At 41.9% G+C, this 23,483-nt stretch overlaps 1 protein-coding gene across 1 annotated transcript in view; it reads right to left on the bottom strand.

The window, feature by feature from the left end:
- The window catches only part of MGMT (O-6-methylguanine-DNA methyltransferase), a 168,592-nt gene extending 146,342 nt beyond the window's left edge, over positions 1–22,250 (bottom strand). The window contains exons 1-2 of the mRNA XM_056351015.1: positions 22,098–22,250; positions 11,711–11,754 (exon numbers count right to left, since the gene is read on the bottom strand). Of these exons, the coding sequence (XP_056206990.1) occupies positions 11,711–11,734 (24 nt within the window). The 5' untranslated portion in view covers positions 11,735–11,754; positions 22,098–22,250. The remainder of the gene's footprint in view (positions 1–11,710; positions 11,755–22,097) is intronic.
- Between the last annotated feature and the right edge of the window lie 1,233 nt (positions 22,251–23,483).

Genomic DNA, 23,483 nt, shown 5'->3' with positions numbered 1-23,483 from the left:
ACAAGACCAACAATAACATACTTGTCAAACCCATCTTGGCTAAAAAAAATAAAAAACAGTCTGACTCAGTAGATGTTTGAGCTGTATTTACAGTTTGGTTTGTACAATCACTAGGAGAGAAACAGGACAGAACACCACAAGTATGTTCACTGCAGTCACCCAGACACCAAACCATAGGATCCGGACCACATCACCATTGGCGCTGCACAACCAGCACAAAAAAGCCTTTGCTGCAAAGAGCTAAATTCAAGTGAAACTGGACAAAAACAGTCAACAGAATAAAGAAACCCGAGAAACTGTAAGGCAGCACAAGCTAACTCGATCAAACAGCTCGGTTACACTGAGACCAACAAGTTTTTTTCTTGCTTTTTAAAGTCACTCAGACCACAGAACTAACTTGCAGTTTGCCTTACACCTGAAAAAGTCACTTTGTACTGCAATATTTAGAACCAAAAGTCTCCACAGACAACCGCCAAAACTTATTTTCCCCAGCATTTACCCAAGTTTATAGCCTACCCCAACGTGGTCTGAAGTTCACCTCACCTACGACACCTACGTCTGCCTACAGCAAGGAGGATGAATGCTGAAAACTTCAGGAAGCATCAGATGAAATGCACAAGTGATTAAGAAGCTGGGAAACAAGACTGAAGAGCCCAATGACAGGCTAGGGGTGCATCAGGAGACAGGAAAATCTATGCATGATGGCTTACAGCTGACCACTGCTTGCAGCTGCACAGTCATTTTTTTTTTTCCCAAAATAAGAGAATTTATCTTTAAATCCCATTACTAACTGCTATGTAACAAAGTCACATCTGCAAGTAATATCATCAATGTGAAGAGAGAAGAAAAAAAATAATCAAGTAGACAGTTTTGCCCATTAGGGCAAATGCAAACATAAAGCTCTGAATTTTGGGAAGTGCTTACACAATTCCACAGTTACTGACGCGAGCAACCAGCACAATTTTACTCAGCTTAGAGAAGTTCTGTGCAGTGTGCCAGGCTTGAGGAACTGCAGGTTCCTAATGGTTTATTTAGCTTGACTGTAATCCAAACCAGCCTTTTGCTAAATAATCAAATGTTTGCTGGTGTCACAAAGAAACTCTCCTTTTCAAGCGTATTTTCCTCATTCCTTCTTCCCCCTTAAAGAGACAACACGGGTGAACTTTTTTCTGGAGCATCACCTCACTGCAGAAGACTTAATAAAAAAGCAACATGAAAATTTACGTATCGGGAAAACCAGTATACATTCTTCATTTTTATTTGTATGACAGCCCTAAACTAGATGCACTGAACCTCATACCATGTACTCCACGAACATAACAACCTAGTGATCAGAGGACAGCTATTTCATTATAACAAAACACAGGATGCAGTGAGTAACAGAAAACTATAAATAACCCTATGAGTTCGCACCAAGTTGAACTAAGCTTTATAGATGAAAACCTTGAGTGAGTACAACTAGTATTTTCAGTCTTGTTTATCATACACATTGGGCAGCAATATTTAGAAGGTTTATTTTTATAAAAGAATGAAACTGCATGACATATATCCACATACATATGCAATTGGGTTGGGAGCCTCAAAGATGAAGGTCACCATATAGATGCAAGATGCACGCTAGACTGCGCCCAGACACTAGTGTGCCTTTCCGCTGTTCACCTCCAGCTACTAAGATGAGCCAGAGAAGACAGAGGCAATGATATGCTCCTGCAGGCAGTCCCGTTTTAAAATAAAGGACAATTTTATTCAAGGTTTAAATTGCAACAGTTTTCAGATGCAAATAAACAGCCTTTGAACTTGGCCAGCTGAAATTACCAAATGCTTAGACACCATTTGCTGCAGGACACTGAAAACCTGCTCCTGCCCACACCCTTCCAATACAGGAACAATCTGCTCAACACCGTCTTCCTTGTAGCGCCCTTGTTGAAGCTGTGAGCACCAGGAATGAATGGCAGCTTAAAACAATAATCTAATAGATCCAAATAAACTGCCTTTTTTTCGCCAGCATATGTAAATAAATCATTTAGGGAATTCTCATCAGTTACTGCACGAACTCCACCTTCACTCACCCTTTCCGCCATAATACCGACAAATCTGTGTCAAAATCTCCCATAACTTGAGTTGAAAAAACCCAGGACTTTCAGAGAGGATACTTCTGCCATCCCCTGGAGACTTGCTACAGAAAAAACCTGTGGCTGCAGTGCATGCAAGCCTGTGTCTCACTAGACTGCTAAACTCTATAGAAAACTGGAAGACTGTTGTTAGCCAACAGAATTAAGTCCTTTTTGTCATTAATAACAGATGAGTATCAAAAGGTTTTCACAGTGGAAGATTTATCAGCAAGAATATTAGCATGATTTGTGAGTTAATGTCCTGTACAGAAGAGCCTCATTTTCCAGGCATGCTCCCATGACTTTGCAACAGCATGTGCCTGGGTGGCACCACACTCCCCCGAAGGGCGAAGGTCCCCTAAATTACACATCAACACCACTGAGCATTGCTACGAAACAGAGATGTGCTGCTCAAATTGCTCTTCCTAAGGTTCAGATGCTAAGGATGCAGAACAGCAGTGAGTTTTATCTCCTAAACGAGGTGCCGGGAACCCAGAAGCCAGCATTAGCTTGATGACTTGCATGTAAGAATCTTCACCTCTCACACTTCCCACTGTAACTCAGTTTAACAGCCTTGCAGCAGCCAAGGTTTTCAGTACTAAAACATACCACCCATTTGATTAAATACAGATTTTATTTAAATTTGCATTAATGGTCCTTCACATTACAGTAAATAATTCAAAATTAATTTCTATGTTCCAGTCCTAAACCCCCAAAAGCCTTCACTGTAGCTTGGTCTGAGATCCTAGAATGTAATTCGTACCCATAATGGGGAATGGCAAAATAAAATAATGCAGAGAAATCTCAAGGATTAACAAAGTCAAAAAAATCCACAGCAAAGCGTTTCCATGCTTCACGTTCTCCTGAGAGGTTTACATTTTCCGGCAGCCAAGCCAAGAGAGCAAACCTCACAGCACACCCTGCGCCTCAGCACCGTGCCCCAAATCACTGTTACCAAGCTGGAGGGGAGACAGAACGCAAAATATCTTCATCAACATGGCTTTCCAGCTTTTCCTGTGTTCTCCTCTTAAAGATCTCACAATGCACATGTAAAGTGTTAAAACCACAGAGGCTGCAGATCTCCACTGGAAAAATGCAACAGTACTGCCCATGGATGTGTTTGCACCCACCACAAGTCTTCAGCCCTCAGGGTATCAGAAATGGTCTTAAAACAAGTTCTGGCTGAAGGCTGTGGTCAAAAAGACCAAGGATGTCACCTCTTCCCATTTTTTCCCTTCAGTATTACCAAGCGCATGACTCCGGCCCATCACGAAGGAGCCAGAGCCCTATCTCTGATAGATCTTCCTCCACAGGTTTTTCTATTTCCTTCACTCTGCTTTAGCAACAACATAAACCTACCATACCATATCAAAATATTAATAATAATCCTCTCTGCCACCACCTGCATCTGATTTAACAGGTTATTTCCATTAGGCTATAGCATGTGGCTGAACTTCAAATGGAAGTCCTCACGATTTTTTTTTACTTGAATATTTCTGAGAATCAAGGCAAACATAACATATTCAACCGCGAAACATAATGCGTCCTCACACATACTGCAATTTTATCTCTTTAAACCAAGACAGCCCAAGTGCATTAATCAGTGAGATGTCACAGTTGCCTCCAAGAACTGGGTCTCTTGATCCTTTCAGATTAACAGAAAGTGCTAATTGCTGAGCTACCCAATAATATAAATACAACCAACAAGATTAAATTGCATTACAATTCCTTCCCCTATTTCACTTGCCATTTCTCAAACGCAGAACTGGTCTTTTATACTATTTCTAGACTAGTCACTGCTGCAAATTTGAAAATTCTCTGCTTAGTTCTTCCACACCATTAAAGTTACTACTTAAAAATAAAGAACCCACTCATCTGCCACACTGTTTCTCATGTGATCTTGCTCCAATGTTGGGCTAGGATGTAACTACATACCGGCCTCAAAAACCTACAAATGATTGTCAGCACCTATTGTCTGAGACGATCCCAAATCCCACTACACCTATTAGTAGTACAAATCCTACGGATTCTTAGCTGTACAAGCTGAAGTTCTGGACTTATTTATCCAGCGAGTGCTGATGCTAGCCCATCCCACTAAAGGTGTGACAAAGTACCAACTTGTTCATTTACTTCCTATTCTTCATATAATATATGAATATATAAATATAACCTAAAGACTCATCACTTCAATGTTCTGACATATTTGCATTAGGAAGCTGGCGTATGAGCTATAATTCTCTAGCACCTACCCTGTTTCTATGATGCCATGTAACATCAGTGACTTGCCAACAAGCAATACCAGGAATTTGTTGGGTTTGAGAGGATGATCAATAAACATTGCTTCTTTATCATAATTACAGGAAAGAAATATGAGTCCTGGACTTTTAAATGTCCTTCTTTTGAGTACCACAGTATTCTCAAACCTGCTTGTTATTGATTCAAGTTCTGGATTAAAATTCAGTGAAAACTTGAAATATTGGATTTAAATTTAAGGGGAATACTTCACAGGCACCTGGACTGGTTTGGCAATTTGCTACTTCATCTCAGTCATTCTTCCTGATCCAGTAAGTTTACATCCTTCTCATAACAAAGTTCTTATCAAATCACATCACTGGTACTTGTCAAGGCAAAACCAGCCAGGGACCGCTGCAAGCCATAAGAAGTGAGATGGGTCCATCTCCAACAACTCCACAGCAGCAAGGTCAGTAGAACAGACAGGAGTTGACTGCTTACTAATACCCCATCTATTCTGCAATGTAAAGGTCAGCGTATCACTGAGGTGATACAGCAGCAGCGAGCACTGCAATTAGGGCAATTAATGGTTGCCACTGCAGTCATACCCTTCACTGGGGCTTGGGAAACAGCACTATTGCTGTTCCATACTGAGACAGCCAAAGAAAAAATTCCAGTGATTAACATCTCCTGTTAGCATCACAAAGACAACTGTGTGAAATCATAATTTAGAAACATAATCCCTAACCCTGCAAAACGTTTTAACCGCAGAAAGCTTCTGCCACCCCACCTGGGGCTGCACAGATGAGGAACGAGGCTGACCACAGCCCCTGGCTCGGCACGGCTGCTGGCCAGCTTACACATGCCACTGGTCTACTCATCCTAGGTTTTCATTGAATTATCGTTCTCTCAGCATCTCCTTAATAGTTTAAAACTTCCTGTATTTGTTTTACTGGTTTCTGCATGTTTATTTAAAAGGAAACAATCCATTGCATGTTAAGAATATGGGAAAAGATATTAATAGTAAAGGTAACGCATTTGTGCACACACACTTCAGTGTGGAGGGTAATTTTCCAGCCTTATGCAGCTAGTCTTAAATGAGAAAGCCGTTTCTTACACTCAGTGTTTTAAAGCAGAGAAAAAATTAAGGACTGGGAAAAAACATGGGATTCATGCGATCAACATGCAATCACAGCACAAGTCTAAAAGCCTGCTCCTGTTAATTTCTTGATTCATCGTCTATATCTTCACCTTCCAAATGAACAGCGGGTGCTACTGTTTCAAGAGAAAAAAGAATTATGTACTGCAAATAATTTCAGTGTGGGGAGGAAAGAAGGGAAGAGGTAGATGTAAGTTTCATACCCAGAAATCATTTAATATACTGGAATAGAAATTAGGACAGAACGAGAAACATTCAACTCTCAGTCTTTTTGCTTATGAAATGTTTCATTTCTTCCAAAGCTTGAATATGAACTTTTATAAAAGCTGTTTCTTTTTCTTAAGAGAAAGAGCCCAAATATTTCCAACTAACATAATGGAGTGAACTCCAAAGCTATTAGGATGCCCTGATCCAAACACGTCCCTAAAGGTTTGACATCTTAATCTGTACTGCTGAAACTGTGAGAAAATTGTCCTGGAACCCAGGGCAGGGATTCTCCTTGTCTAAGAAAATAAGATAAGGTAGTCCTACCAATATTGCTCATTAATTAATGAAAAAAGAAATTCTGGACAAGGTAACACGTATTTCCTGTACTGTTGCACCTGAACATCATACACAGCATCCTTCAAACACTTGGAAACCTGTCAGTCCAAGGAAAGCCAAGTGCCCCCCAGTTTTTAATTTAAGACAAAAATTAAATTTTGAGGAAGAGAAAAGGTGTTGCATTCATTGCTGAAATTCAGGAAGACAGTCTTGAAACAAAACCACCATCATGGTGGCTAATCAGATTTAATTCTATCTATATAATTGGCTAACAAGTAAAATAAAATTTAAAATTAATTTTGATGTTATAAAATACCAGTCCACAGGTTCTTGTGAACCCCATGACCACCCATCTCGACATAAGCCACTTCTTCCCCTACACATCCCACAATAACTGTCTATACTGCGTGTATTTCTTCTTCATATAGGATCCAAAGAAAACTTCCAGCTTGCCAGAATAAAGCACCGTATATCAGGTCCACATATATTTTTCCTTGCTGCAAGAGTAATAAATACCTCCACAGCTGAAGAACAGGACTGTAATCCAGATAAGGCTTTTAAACAAAAGCTGCACTGAAATATACTGCAGTACTCTACTAATACCTCCAATGCTTCTCTAAGTAAATCTAACCCTGGTTAAGCCAAACCTGTAACTTCAGAGGGTATGAAAACAAAACCTACTCATTTCCTGGCTAGGGAAGGCTTGGAAGGGAAATGTCAGACAGACTGTAAGCAAATCCAGGGTTAGTTTGGGGTGATACGACGATTTCTTTACCTTCCAGAGAACTAATCCCTTAAAAAACGTGAAGGTACAGAATTAAGCTGCATATTTTGAATGTATACGAATATAGACTGGCACAGCAGCCACTAAAAATCAGTCCCCATCTTCACTTATCAGAAGGCCCACTTCACACAAGCCCCCGACAAACGGGAGGGATACATGTTCACGCAGAGAGCAACATTTGCTTTCTACAGCATTTTAAAAGTATTCAACAAGAGCAAACACATAAGTCTTTATTAAACAATCAAAGACAACAAAAGCAAGTTTCTGTTGTCCCATTGTATTATACTACTAATCCTCTTTGGATGGCAATCAAAAGACCCCAAAATGCCAAGCTATGAAAGAGTATTTCCAAGCAGTGGTAGCCTCTGGCTCTTTGGCTGCATCTTCAGTCAGTTGCTTTGGCAGACAGGAGTAATCCTGGTCTGTCAAAAGACAAATTCCCAGCGTACTTACCAGGGCGATCTCAGACTTTGTTTATTTTACTTAAAGGATATTTTAATTGTAATAAAACAAATTTTACTTCTTTGGAAGAGGCAGGTGGGTTATTCCTATTGCATTCCGGACTGCGCATTCCAGTGCATTTTCTACTTCATCTACTGCCTGCATGCCAAGCTTTGATTTGAGGCACTGTCAGCAAATACTTAAACACAAGACCTTAGTGGACTGCTTAAACTGGAATTCAGATGTACTATTTCCTCCAATACCTCTCCAAAAACAAGTAAACACATTCTGTGTCTTTCCCCAGCTATTACTTCTATAGGCAACTTAAATGCTATGCAAGTGTAGCCACCATTGCTGTCACCACAGAGCAGTTTAAACCATATATATAGTAGAATATTTACAACATTTTGCATTGCTAGCATGAAGCTAAGATTGACATTTTGAAATAAATCAAACCATTACATGCAGCATACAAGTAAAATGTCATTAGAAAGTGCAGTGTTAATAAGCTGTTCAAATTGGTGATCGTGCTGGGTTGGCACCATGGTTGTGAGATCAGGTCATGCCATCCCTTTGGTGCACCTTGGTGCCCAGGAAAAAAAAAAAAAAAAAGAAAAATGAAACAGCCTGGCTTAAGCTTAGAGTCACCTGGTTACCTTAGGGTATCTCATTTGAAACTGTGGGCTGCCTAGAGTTGATATAATGATTTAGAGCAGAATTAGATTAGAAATGGAATGCCAAGAACAGGGGAAAAAAGTAGACAGGACAGGGCCAGATATTTCTGTAATAATCAAGTTATGCCACCAACAGGGAAGACTTCAGTCATAACTGTGTACGTTCCTTGCTGTGGTATGTGTAAATGCCGCCAACAACCACGCTGTAAGCCACACTGCTTGGTGCATCAACCACGGAACATGGAAGTGTGACATCATTCTCACCCTACTGATGATCTAACAAAGGGATTAAGCACCCCGTCCCACCCCTTATTTTTAGACTGGAAATCATATGCCAAAAGACTCATTCTGAAGCACTTGCACAATGCACTACAAAGCAATGTTATACTTTTTCCAGTGTTTTAACATGCACTCAACATAGAATAAAACACTAACTGGAAGGAATTTGTTGCCCAACAATTAAAGAAATGAGTACCACATTAAAGAATCAAAGATAAAGAAGGCTGTCTCTAAGAATTAGAGGGTCCCCAAAATTAGTATCTATTTGTAACTGGTCTGAGTTTTAACAAGTCTCATCCAAATGAGAAGTCATTATGCAGTTGTCTGGATTTTCCAGATGTGTTCATTACTTCAAAATAAACTCAAGATATTAGTCAACATTTTAAGATCTACTCCTTAATTACCACTGAAGAGCTTGCTGTAAAAGTGTGTATACACTTTTCAGTAAGAGGAGGTTATACTTCGAGGCACTGAGAAATACAAAATCTCACTGCCAAAATGACCACCTGATGTACATGCATACATACCCACAGCAAGACTGACGCACACTACTGTTGCGGGGTTCAGCTGTGTATGCAAATATATGGCAATGACTCTAATGCAAGGGAAAGAGATGAAATTTTAATCAAATGAGAATTGTATCAGGTTCAGGGAAACTGAATAGGCTAAAAATGAAAAAAACCTAGCAGAAGAATTACTTTAATATTAGGTAACATTTCAAATTTTTATCACCTAAATCCACAAAATTCTTGATCGGCTCCTTCCTGTGTTCTCTGCAGAGCTGAAGTCAGGACCAGCTAAATAAAAGATAATGCAACTAGGCATAACACAATAAAAGATATTACCTTCACAATGCATTATTGCTGCCAATTATAAGAATCACTTCAACTTAATTTCAAAGGCACAATCACCCTCAACTGTAACAGTCTCTTTTTTAAATTTCAAACAGTATTACATTAAGGCAATAACTCACCTTCCAGCTATAATATCAGTCTCCTTTATTGCAAAAATACATTTCATAAATACTTCTCATCGACAAGTCAAGCTAATTCAGGTTAATTTTATTGTATTTTGGTGCTATCTCACATTTGTGTGCAATTACCTTTATCATTTTATTGCCGTGCCAGAAAGTAATCAGAACAATTATTTGAAAAAGGAGGTGTATAAATTCTAAATCACACTTCCTGGCAGTTTTGATAAAATAGCAGCTTTATCTCAGAAAGTGGCAGGGACATCGGATAAATCATGCATCAGTCAAGTGTAGCTGACCCCCAAGTGCATTGCACAATATCAGTAGTGCTTCAAAAGAAACTTTCCTATATAATCCATCATTCTTTATAATACCAAAATAGCTATACCTGAAGAGTAGGAGCTAGAGAATAGTAACAAAATAAATCTACGCAATATGAACAAACCCATTAATAGTGCTCCTTAAGCTGAAGGAGAGTCAGTAATATGAACTATGTTCAAGCAAAGGATTTCATTGACATTTTTGAAGTGAGTAGAACAGCTTTAAACAAATGAAGGAGAATCTGTGCATTAAGCATTCCCTAAAAATAGAAATATATCTACAGGAAAATACACACACAAGACAGGCGGCAAAAAGACTTGTTAGAAAACCACATTATTATCGTCTTGGCATACACATCTGAATTTTCCTATCGTTACTAATCTCTGTTTGACTCAGGACAGCATGGACAAGCGTTTCACTGTCATTAGCAGAGAGCAAAGCATCACAGTACAAGGATCTATTTACCAAGTTTAAATTTAGTAACTACAAGAAATCCAGAGAGGAAGAGAATTATATTTAGAATTAAGTTTCTAATGAAACAGAAAAATTGCCACACTGTCATAAGAACACCACAAACCCTAAACCCTCCTAAACAGAGAGCCATTCCTGATGTATGCTCACACACATTAACCACGGCCACGTTTCAGCCTCTTCCACACAAACCCAACATACATCTTTGGTCAATGCAACAGAATCATGGATGGAGTGGGAGACAGATACAGCGATTGTGGAAAATGCCCACGTCTGGCTGCTTTCAGGAACCATTTTTCAGCAACCTGCTTAAAAACTGCTCAGCACATCGGTGATAATTGATTTCTGTAAAAACCATATGTCAGACATATATTCTGTGTCACACCAACGCGTGGCTGTGCTCAAAGTAAAACTGTAAACTAGTCACATACTATAAATACCACTAAAGAAACACGAGCTACGTTACATACAAATTTAATATGAATCCAGAACGAGGGGAAACAGGACCAGACAGAGCAGCGTGGACTGTGCCTGCACAGCCCCTGGCAGACCGCCCCCCTCCCCACGGCAAATGGGACTGTGGGAGTTCACCTGTTTTACCTTAACCCTTCTGCTTTCCACATATCAAAAGGGGAAAATTCCCCTAACAGCTAACGCTGTACCTTTCAACTAGAAGTGAGAGTGGGAGAAATGAAAAGGTTAGATAATAAATTATTAGTTTCATGTCGCTTGCCAGCTATATCACATCTAGCTTTGAATGAGAGGGAACTAGTAATTCTTCCTACCATGCCTGGTTGTGCAGAAGATAATCAAATATTTCTCTGCCATTATTCCAGGTACCTCCAGGTATCTCCTAAAAGATGTCTAAAACTGGAAGATACATAAATATAACTAAACAGATGAGTGCTTAAAAATAAATGAAGCAAGAATTTATTTTCCTTAATTTCTTCCTCAACCATTCTGTTTTTAAAAATAAAAACAATTTTCTTTCGTGGAAAAGTAAATGAAAATCTTCTACAGAGGGGCAGAAGACACAGAATATGTCAAATTTTCTAAGCCACATTACCTTGCATAAAGCAGATTAAAACCATAAGAGATGCCACTATTAAGACATTTTTAACAGTGATAGAAGTTGCCAGCAGGAATAGCTCAATATGCAAGTTGGATTGTACTAGAAATATTTTCCTAGAGAAGCACTAATAATGCTACAAAAATAGATATTCCACATAAAAAGTGTACTCATATCGTCAAAGTTCATGTTATTTATTTGAACAATATGGTTATCAACTGAAAATGTGTTGATGTCTTTGTTTTGGTAAATTGTTCTGAATGTCTTGATAAACAGACATGTTTTCTTATTTTACTATAATGTTACTGATCTATGCTTACCTCACTGAAGCATCAAGTCTCAAAATTAAGCGTTTCTTTTTCAGTGAGGGGCTTATTAGGAAATGGTAGCAGCTAACACAACTGAAAATGCAGCATTGTCCTGTTAGTTTATGCTCTGTGGCAGATAGGTACGTGATGGGGAAAGGTCCACTGATGCCTGTTACCAACCGTGACAGAGCTACAGAGATTTACAATGCAGCATCAATCTTGTCAACTGGATTCTTAATACTGACTGCTGGACGCTGGGGAAAAAACAAACTATGTTACGTGAACTCTTTTGTAATGCTGGACTTTCAATGCACACCTAAATGCAAGGGTATTTTACTATAAACTTACTTTTGGAACAAGCCTTGATGCCATGGTAGATGAAAGGTCTCCACCTGTAAGGAAAAAAATTCTCAGTTAGATTGTGATTTAATTTGAATTCCACAGGAAGAACTGTATGCCAATGGTGTCGTTTCTCTTCTAACCAACTCCATCAGTTTTTTAAATGAGCCCTAGGTTTCAGTAGCTATAATTTCAAAAGGGAGTTTGATTTTTTTCACCACAAGCAACCAGGAATTTTAATGTTCATTAAGTCATCTTCTGCTTGTTATGAGTCAAAAAAAAAAAAAATAATCAACAGATGGCACATACTGAAGACTTCTTTCATAACAAGTACTACACAGCTCCGATATTTGAATAAGAATGGCTTAAAAGATAAAGTATTAATTTAAGAAATATATGTACAGGCAGTAACGCACTTCCAAGTTACTCAGTAAAATAAACAGCCCTTTGTAATTTAGGAAATAATACATTTTAAGGCATGAAAGCAAGTAATTTAGTTATATTCTGGGTTTAAGAAGTGCAGAATGCAAACCACTAAGAAATCTTAACTTCAACTATCGTAACTTTAAACAGTATCATTATTTACATATCCTTAACAAAAAATCTAACAGGTTCATCTTTGCTCTCCCCTTTGTATGATGGGTATTTCCTCGGCATTTCGTTTTACCCCCCTCTATTTTCTTTCCAGTGCCATATTTAGCTAAGATCACTACATCTTTGCAAAGATGTGCTATGAACATTACGTTTTTTAAAATCAGGGAGATTATCCACCAAAGCTCAGCTTCAGAGTCCTGACTCAAAGCCAACCTCAATGGGAACTCTTCCACTCAAGACGGGGAACTCACTACTCCACAGGGGAGGAGCACTGTATCCACTTTAGAAATTATAAATAGCTTAAAAGAAATTATGTGAATATCTGAGGCTTTCCAAGTCCTCTCAAACACATCAAGCCTTGAAATCCAAGGCACAAACAGAACTTACACCCACTTCCAAACCACTTACAAGAAGACAGTAATATTTATTCTTAATATTACATCTTAATTATTTTAAGAGTTTTAAAATTAAGATCCTGAATAATTAGTATTTTGAATATATTAACAGTCATACCCTTGCAAGGTAGGCATTGCAAAGATCATTCATTCCATTTTAAAATGTAAGTCAGGCACATGAGCAATATAATAATATTACTTAAAATACCTGTGATAAGCTAAAAATAAAATAGCAATTTATTTCTATCGTCAGTTCAGAGCTTTGACTTTCAAGGTGCATAGCAACACTCCACTTCTTCGGATTGTTCTGAAGGGTAAAGCTAGAATATTTGCCTTGAAAAGCAAATTTATCCAGAAGCTCGTTTCAAACCTGGGCCAAAGACCAAAGAGAAGTACAGCGTGGAACTGCGCTGACTCAAGCCAGCGTTACATCCAGACACCCAGGAGTATGCACACCTCCTTCGCTACACTCCTTCAGGAGGGAAGCCACCGAGGTGGCAGGGGCTGGCGTGCAGGTGGCAGGGGCTGGCGTGCAGTGGCAGCCCAGCACCCCCCGCGTTACCAGGATGGCAGCCGGCAGCCAGCCTTCCTCCCGGCTGCTCCCCCCGGCTGCGCAAGAACCGGCCACCATCAAAGCGCCACTCGCACCATGGCAGGCAACCCAGGGAAGGCTCATCTACCACCTCCACCAGAAAAGGGAAACCCAAAGCCTTCCTGTGACACACCTGCATCTTATGCAACCTGAATATGACTAAAGGCTGGACAGACCTGTACGAAGAGCTGGCACCTAATGTGCTTTTGCTTCACTTGTGCCAACTGTTAAATAATTGCCATTTAACAGTTACTTACCCCCTTTTCCCATCTCCTCCCAGCTGATCTGGTGGTGCACACTGCTTTGGATTCTGGTGAGATCCACTTGCTCCCCATCTTCCCACTGGGAAATAAAGTGTTCCCAAGAGAGCAGCTGCTCATGGGTGGATGAAGGGCTGCTCTGTCAGGGCAGCCAGACAACAGGCATTCATCCTGACCTAAGGAGCTCAGAGCCCAGCAAACATCTCTGGGACAAAACTAGTCAGGAAACATCCCTTTTCATCACAATTTTTTGGTTTTTTTATTTACTTGCAACAGTCTCTCTTCCTGTTTAGGAAAGAAACCATGCCAAATGCCAAAATCAAGTTAAATTTCAAGTAGTTGTTTTAAATAGCATCTCACTTGTGGTGGTGACAGCAGTGTAATTGCTAGCCAGGTTCCACATGATGCATTAATGGTTGTCAAAAAATCTCTGCAACACCCTCATAAGGATGCTCGCATACCTCTAACTGCAATCCATGCAGAGATCAAGAGTAAATCAAGATTAGCCACCAAAAAATTCAATAGTTTTAGGCAATTCCCCTTGACACTTCCTCAACAGAACAGTCTCTAAAAAGCGTAAGTAAAGATACCCAGCTTCTACAGTGTAGGAAAACTTTAGACCCATCTACGTTTGCTAAGGTCTTCACAAAGTATTCTTCACCTGCTGAAGCAGAGAATACAAACTGACTTTGAACGCAAGCACAGACAGCCGCAAGGGATGCAGCGCTCGGCAGAGAAACGACACCCAGCTTTGTGGAGGTTAGACTTCGAAGAGAACTGGAAACAGGTTGCAGCTTTAAGGGACAGGATTCTTACAAAAGGACTAACTAGCACCTCACAAGCACAACAGTTACTCTCTTCCCGCCGGTAAGTCACAAGAAACAAGGCGATACATTGGGGGAAGAAGCTTCTAGCACCACCAAGACCTTGGTGAGATTGGTGGCTGAGAAGGGCAAATCAATCAAAAGGCTGCACAGTGCCTATGGAGAGCCAGAGAATGATTAGTGTTCACGGCATAGGTCTACCTCAGGTTGAGCTCAACCGCCTGCTAGTCCAGAATGGCTTCCCTCTGATGACAGGTAACTTGCCAGTAATGCCCAAGCCACGGTGGTTAGAAGACGACCTGCAGCTAAACAGAGGGAAACTGTAGAAGACCACTGCTATAAGTCAGAGGGCTAGGAAAGTCCAAAACTTTGCTCCAAAATGTATTTCAGCCTTGCAAAGACTGTCTCGTTGGAAGAGGCCAATACATACACTAACTTCTTTTCACACTGAGTGGAAGGGTTCAGCTAAGGTTGATTTTGACAAGAACCCAATACCTCTTCTGAATGGCACAGGAATTGCCACTGATTAAATTCAATCATGACACCTCATCCTAGATCACATTCCAGAAACTGAGACACCAGAATCACTGGACCTGTCTTAAGACTGAAACCTTCTTGTCAGCGACCCCTTCACCAAGACAAAAAATTTTCTCCTGCATTTGCAGACAGTAGGATAAACAAAGGGGGGGGTGGGTGGGGGGGTGGGGGGGGTGGGGGGGTGGATGAAAAAAAAAAAAGAAAGTGTAATTTTGTCCCCATCCCTACCAGCTCAGAGCTGCCTGACTAGGACCAGTGAAGCCCATCTCCCACTGAGCTCCTCCCTCAGACCTGAGCTGTGGGATCATAGCTCCGGGCTCAGCTCCCCTTGGCCTTTCAGTCGCAATGTGCTCAAGTTTCCCAGACCTTCTGTTCCCACGAGGGCTGTGCTGTGGCTGAAGCCATGCTGACAAGCAGCCAGGCAGCAGGATGCTCCCGAGACACCTGAAGATACACAAATGCCTTCAGATGCTGAACAGGAGCTCCTGCACAGTAGGAGATGAGATGGTACAGGAAGCCAATAAATCAAACCCCCCGTGAGGATTCCAAACCTCTGCATTTAGCAACAGACCAAAACCTCAAAGAAAAGTCAGAGGTTACATCAAAAATCAGATCCTTAAAGGCCATGAAAAATTTCAGCCATATTTTGTTGATAGTCTAGCACAGAAGTCCTTGGGCTTTAAGATACTTTCCTGCTTATTTTCACAGGACTGCAGCCGGAAAAAGTACATGTGATGGCAGCACTATGGTAAGAACTCTTAGATTCATAAAAAGTATTTTTCTCAGTTCATCAACTTTTAAACACTAAAAGAAGATCCTCCTTGAAAGACACGTCCTCGGGATGCGCAGAACAAAATACTCTCTGGTTTCAGTACTAAAATTTAAAACCAGCTATTATATCAAGTCAGTATATGAATAAAATTCCATATGAAAACATTTAAAGTACATTAGATTTTTGGTCAAGATGAAAGACTGAAAAAAACCCAAGCAATCTATTCTAATTGGGTTCCCATGGTAACTGTACAATTGGGTTTTTCAGTATAACATCCCAAAGGCCCAATGCACACTTGTAAAATATACTTCAAACAGCCTGAATTGTTTTTACATTACAGCACTCCCAGGAAGATCAATTACTATACATCCCCACCCTAACTATTAGTGGCAGGAGATGTTAACACTATTGGCCATATTAACATGAGTCATGTAAAAACCACCACATATCACCATCATTATATAAAACTAATTACACACTTCAGATTCATCAAACATGTTCTGAGTAATAAACCAATACTAGTCGTGTCACAAGATCATGTTTACTGAATGTTAGAAATCAACCCCAAATATATGCCAAACCATTTTGCTTCTCATATTGATTTCAAGGATAAACAAAATCAATCATTAATAATTACATTATAAGATGACCCATAGGGTTAATCATATTCTTAGAAACTCTCACTATGGAATCAAATACCGCTGCACAAAATAGACAACTGCAAAGGAATCTAATCCAGGCCCTACACGTTACCAATACGACAAAACAAGGTGCATTCACCAACGTGCAACTGATGTAATTGGTAAAAACAAAATAGTACCACTGTTCCATTAAAAAAAAAAACAGAAACACACAAGCATTTATTAAAAAAGTTTCTCTCAGATTAACCACTTTGCCTTGTTGGGGCTCAATTTCACTTTCTGAAAGCACAACCCTGGCTGTAGATCCAGCTTGTCTTTCCAGACAAGCCTTCCATCCAACTGCCTAAGCCTCAAAGCTAAAAGGAGGTGATGGCCCAGGCCCACTAAGCAGGAATGAAAACCAACTAATTCACTTGTCTTCCAGGGGAAAAAAGAAAAAAACGTGGCTGGTTTGAATAAAGTCAATTTCATTTCTCAATTATCCAGAAGTCTTGGTATTTCATGAAGTCAGCAAATAACCAAAGGTATTTCTGTTGTCAATCGGAGACCGTGCAAGGGATTTCCCTTTTTCCCCTCCACCCTTCCCACTACATTGTATCTGATCACACTGAGCTCCAATAGAGCAAAATGAAGGGAAAATGAAGCTGTATGAATTATTTCTGCAGGCCACTGCCGACAGTCTAAAAATGTACTGTCAACATAGCCAACCCACTGCTGCCAAAGCAAGTTTCTGCATTTCATGTGTATTTTTAGAAGCCATACAGTCCATCTTCTGTTTTTTTATGTGAAACAGAAAAAAATAATCTTTTAACAGTGCCTCAAGTATACTTTAGGTGTTTATTAAAAAGTTTAACTAATCAACAGACCTTCTGCATACTTGAATGCACAAACACCCAAAGATAATGTTATTGTTTGCATTGTGCTGGCTGATCTAAAGCAGTCAGATAATTTACATGTTACTGAATGATGATTATGCAGCAGCAACATTTACAAGACAGCACTAATACTTGCTATCTGCTAATGCAGAGTTACCTGGAGGGAGTTAAATTTACACTTGGTGCATGTAGATGGCATGATTCAGAAAACAAAGCAAGTCTGAATTCAGTGGGCTGCGCTGCTAATATATACTACTTTACTAAAATATGTATTTCATTAATCTGATCATAATGCACTAAAGTGGCACTCAAAAAATAATTAAAACCTGAAAACACACCCATCAGGTAAGACCATTTCTTCAGTATCCCACCTTCAGTGGTATCAACTGCACAGAGCTACTGAGTACTATAAAAACAAGAAGCATTTACTGATTTTTACTGGTGTACCACCATGCCACCCAGAAAGTGGGATTCAAACTTCCGAAGTCAGAAATGGGATTTCCAAATGTAAAATAAAAGCTAGTTTCTGAGCCCAAGCCCAGCATCCCCAGCCACCTATTCCAAGACCCACAGCTCAGCTACACGCTGGGTTGTGAACATACAGTGCAACTGGACCTTGACATTTGCTGCTTCTACAGATGCCATCAGCTCCTGCTTTAAGAGGCAGAACTTTTCTTTATTCCCCTTTGCCAAGCTGCTCCAGACTCCAGGCCTTCTGTCAGCAGTGCTATTTTACTCCTATTTCACTTGAAAATCAGAGGGCAAGTCAGAACCTTTGCATCAATGAACTCCCCTCTTCCTCCTTGAGAATAAAGGTGACTTGTTCAGATGTAAGTATGTTTAATCACCTTCAGAACCTCTATTTCATTGGGAGGAATGTCAGCTGTGTGTCACAGTTTTACAAGTGACTTGAAAAGATACCTGAAATTATTTATACCGTTTAATTTGGCACACTATAAAGCAGATAGTCCTGACAGACATCAGGACAGGGTGCTTTGCTCTGCTCATATAAAATAGTAAACAAGGAAACAGCTTGAAAAAGGATTAGCAAAAAGCATTAAAATGGTGTTGTATTTCCAATGAAAAAAAACTTTCACAATTACTCAACTTCCATAAAACTCCAAAGCCACACAAGCTCTATTGAAATTAAAACACATATACCTTTTTTTTAAACAGCAGTCTGGACCACATGAGTAAATCATTAAGTTTTAAAAATGCACTTTGTATTTCTGGAATATACTTCAATACGGGTTCGGTAGTTTGGTTGTTCCTCCAGCGGTACGTTTATATTAATGCTGGCCCAAACACACCTGTACTGGGTGACAGTGTTAGCCTTACAGGAGACAAAAATTAACACAGCATTTTTTTCTTGTTTCAGGAAAGTTTTGCTCATCATACCTTCAGATAAATTTGCACAACCGAAGCCGTTGCCAGCACAGATTTGTAGAACAGCAACCTTCACAGCTATCAGCAGAGGTAGGGAACTCAAGAACTGGCAGTCTGCAGTAAGGGCACCAAACCAGGTATTTAATTTTTCAACTAGTGCATTAATGAAGAAGTTAAAAGTTCACAAAACCAGCCAAGAAACATGCTGAAACCTGTCACCACCTAAAAGATTTCAAGCCTCCTGAAATTAAAACTTTGTCCCACATTTTCCCATTAGTTACATTCTCTTCAACAGCCCAGATATCTTATGAACACTTGGTAAACTACAGAATTGCACAATCCGTCAATAAAGTAAGCGTATTTTGAACTACTGTCCATATGACTCAAATTTGTCAGTAAAAACTGCCACCAGCGCTGTGCTTGCAGAAAAATGTCCATAAATGCATTATTGCCACTGGCAGATCAATGTCCATAATAAAAACAAATAGATTTAACAAGTGCTTGCTTTTACGAGTTATGCGATTGGTGGGATGTGTATTCAGCTTCACCCAACAACTTCTGGGAATGGGCAAGACAGAGCATGTTAGGCACTTGCTGACTTCACCAGTGTTACAAACAGGAAATTATTCTAATGCAGGAAATCTTTAAAATCATTAGACTGAATACTAATGCTTTCAGGATATATTTCAAAGTTTCACACATTTGGAATTTAAAGTATTGTTCTGTGAAATATACAATAAGAAATGTAAACAACTATCACAAGCAGTGCAGCTTTTCTTGCCTTGCTCTTTTTACAGAAAATAAGTTTAATTTAGGTCAACTGCATCCCAGGCAGCATGGCTCAATAGTCTTGAGGCTGATGTTGAACACCTCAACAAATTGGGACCTGCAGTTTGATCCCACGAAGCATTTAGAGCACCAATACGAGAATGACCATCACTGCTGAAACCATCTTTCAGTCACCACAGGCGAGGATGTCACCCTTTGTATCAGAGGTGGAGGACATGGCTCACACGGAAATTAGGCACTGGTTAGAACATGAGCCAGGGTGTAGCAGCCAGTATAGCAAGGTTTAATTCATAAACATCAGTTGTTCTCGCTCCTCCAAAACCCTGATGGCATGGGAAAAGAACTCTACAAAACAGCCAGCCACGTCTTCAAACACGTTCCCCTTTGGACCTTTTGCATTACTATTTCTTCTAAGTTTCCCCTGTCACCGAAGTCAGTTTAAATAGAATTTCTCTGCTGCAGCCTTTCCATCTTATCCACACTTTCTGTACCAAACTTAATACTTTTTCTGCACAAGTCCTTAAATTAGCCATTCAACGAAATCCCGATAACCTTTCCAAAGGGCATGAGCTTCTCCTTCAGGCTACCATCCCTTTAGTGATGCCATTAACTGATTCTCTACATACGTTAAGCATTAAACAGTGGTGACAAGTTAATTACAGAGTTATCAAGAGATAAAGTAGTCACGGTAACACAAGTTGCAATACAACTACAACAGTTTCCTATAGAGCTTCTGTGCAGTTGCTGGTGTAATTGGTGTAATTAACTTGTCATGTATCAGAATGCAGATAGGAATTGCTAAAGCCACCTTGCAAGCTCACATGGCTACTTTTTCCTCTGAAGTTTGAGCCTTTTGGTAGAATTGTCCACATATGGAACATTTCTGTTTGAAAACAAAACAAACCAACCTTTTTACTTGGAAAAACTGTGTCACAGACTGACAAAACATTCACAAGAAAACAAATAAGCAACTTGGCAAGTTTCACAGAACTGGCTGTTCCTAGACAAAAGTATCCTGCCTTACTGAGGTGGGTTTTTGCCCCAGAAGCAGTAAGCTTTAAAAGCATCATAGCAGTCAGGCATTAAGGAACTTAAAAGATGAATAAAGCTAGAGAGGGGAGGGGGAACCTGTTCAAGAGAGAAAAAGCACCAACCCAAAATTAAGACCTGAAGAAGTAACTTGGGTTTACAACAAGGTATTCTGTGGGGTCTCTGATTCTGTTCCAAGGCTGCAAGCCCTAGCCTGAAAAGCAGAGCCAGGTTGTCCCACATTTACTAACCCTTCAGGTCTTGACACAAGAGGCAGCCATTAAGACACAGTGGCTCTGCTCATGGTCCTGCAGAGCACACAGAAACCTTTCCAAAGGGTGCCTGTGCACAGGTAGGGGAACAGAGCTGCTCAAGGAGACTCAGTCCACCAGACCTTCTGTGGGCTTCCACACCACAGGGCAGGGAGGCATTGTAATGCGACAGGAGATCCCTTATCATGGCACCACTTAAGCTGCATTTCCATGCAAGCACGGGAAGACCAAAGGCCACAGTGGCAGTTCAGGGAGGGAAAGCTCCTACACTGCCAGTTTTGGTCCCCCGTGCATTAGGGAGACAGGCAGGGCTTAGAGGCCAAAACCTTCATCAGGTTCACAAGGGAACCCTGTCATCGAAACAGACCCCTCCAGAGATAACCCTTGTCTTCTGTGCAGGGGAAGCACAAGTCTGGACGCAAGAGTTACGCTGTGACAGTCATGTCTAAACCAAGTGTTATGCCCCAGTTCATAAAATGGAGGCTTTCTGATGTGAAACACAATGGACTGTGCACCTTACCATTTAATAAGAGCTCCATTTCACAAAAATAAGATACAACTCAGTAACAGGTTTATTTCGAAGTTGGGGACAAAATATTAAAACAAAGTAAATGTAAAGAATTACTTATAAGCTGTGTGCAGTTACAATATTGTACGTATTGTAGAAGCAGCTGCAGAGCTTGGTTTTTATGTCAACAGCAAAAGGACATTTTATGTTCATGCCAACTTGACACAATTATTTTAGCGTGGTTTCACTCTAACCTGACCTAACCACGGGCTGCTGCCACAAGGCAGGGTGCTGCCTCCCGTTCACCCCCGCACTGCGCTACCCACGGCCCGGGGGACACCTGCGCACTCCGAGGGGCTCCTCACCCTCAGCATCACCCACAAAAACACCTCCCCAGGGCGAGGGAAGGGTTAGCAGCGCTGCCTGGGGCAGGAGCGGCGCAGGGCGGCTCACCGCCAGCCTGGGTTCAGCTTCACAGCCAGCATTCCCCGGCAGGAACGGTAACCGGCCGACACGTGGGCCTGATGCCCGCCCAGGAGGGAAAGGCCCCGGACCCAACGCAGGGCCACGTCCCCTCCCAGGCCTGCAGCCGCAGGGAGCGCGGGCAGCGGCGAGCCAGGGACGCCCGTCCCTCGGTCGCCTGAAAAATTAAGTAAAACCCCAGCGCTGCGGCAAGCACGGAGGGGCGGCGGCCGCTCACCCGCCACGGCCGTTCAGGAGGACGCAGGAGGCCCTGCCCCGGCCGCTCGGCGGGGAGCGGCCCCAGCAGCAGGCCCGGCCTGCCCCAGCCCGCAGCCATCTTCCCCCTCCCCGCCCGCCATGAGGCGGCCGCGCCGCCCGGGCCCAGCGGAGCCGCCGCCGCTTCCTGCGGGCCGCCCCGCCGGGCCCCGGAGCCCCGCGGCTGCCCGGCCCGCCCGCGCACCTGCCCGCGAGGAGAAGGAGGGAGAGCAGCGGAGGGGCCGCCGCAGCGTCCCTGGCGCCTGCAGCCGCAGCGAGCCCCGCGCCGCGGAGGGGGCTGCGCCGGTCGGGCCGCGCCGGGGGAGGCGCCGCGCCGCCGGGGCGGGGCCGCCCGGAAACCCGGGCGAGGGAAGCGGCGCCCGCAGGCCCGGCCCCACGCCGCACCCCGAGCTGCCGGCCCCGGCCCTGTCGCTGGGCCTCTTGCCGGGCCTGGCGGGGCCGCGCCGTGGTAACCGCTGGTAGGGCCGGGGCAGCGATGCACATCGCCCGGGTCATGCGGCCCACCTGGACCCCTCGGGCCCCCTGCCCCGGGGCCGCCTGCCTGGAAGGCAGTACGGCTTCTCAAGGCCACACGGGTGGTCACAGATACGGGGTTTCTGTAGGAGTGTGGCCCAGAGTGATGGTCTGTGCGTAGTAACACAGGAGTCGGAGCCTGCAGGGTGCAGAGGTGCTCATACATACACCTCAGTCCTTCCTTCAGGCGCCAAAACGTGAATGGCTGCTGACCCAAATCCACCATGTCTGGAAGCAAAATGCAGGCCTTCCAACTGAAATGTGGGGGGGTTTAGAATTACCTAGGCTTCTCCCTTGTTCTGCTTGCACTTTGGGGCAGGATGATGAAGGGCAACAGGCAAAGACAGGCGGCATCCGGGAATCTGCCTTTTTCACACATTTGCAAAGTTAGGGGTAAGGTGGGGACAGTGAGTTAGACCAGAGTTTGCTGAGGGGGAAGTGTTTGGCAAATACAATTCCAAAAAGAGATCGCGTGAAGGAGGTTAAAAGGAGCGAAATGTCAGAGAAAAGTTGACTGTAGGGTGAGGTTTATTTGAGGTTGTAAAAAAACAGAACAAAAAGTACCAGTAAAGTTGGGAACAAGAAACCAACAATTTTCAAGCCAAAGAGAGGATCTTTCGCTGTCTGAATCTTAGTCTGAGTTACATCAGCAAAAATTTTATTTGTCATGTTGTATGACTCAGAAGCTTTCACAACATGGAGGAATCCACTTGGGAAAGATGAGAACAATTTTTTCAAAGTCATTACAGAATTCTGGAAAACCTTTCTTTATAGGGAATTAACACTAAGTAAAATGGCATCAAGTTAGTCTTAGTGGCTGTGTGTTAAATCTGATCCTAATAAAAAACCATAAAATATGGCTTAAAATGTGGAGGTTTCACCAATGCAATTGAAAGTACCTTTGCCATAGTTGCAGTTGCTGCAAGCTTTCAAAAGGGCAGCTACTCACACTGGTGAGACACTCCTGCTGGTTTTAGAAGTAGTATTTTTAACATGACACCTTGTTTTCCCTTTTGCTTTCTGGGCTGTTAACCTTGAGTCTCTCAAGGAAACGTAA

Source organism: Falco biarmicus, chromosome 9 (genome assembly GCF_023638135.1).
Source record: "Falco biarmicus isolate bFalBia1 chromosome 9, bFalBia1.pri, whole genome shotgun sequence".
Lineage (NCBI taxonomy): Eukaryota > Metazoa > Chordata > Aves > Falconiformes > Falconidae > Falco > Falco biarmicus.
Note: the sequence above shows the minus strand (reverse complement) of the source record. Positions and strands in the feature narration are given on the sequence as shown.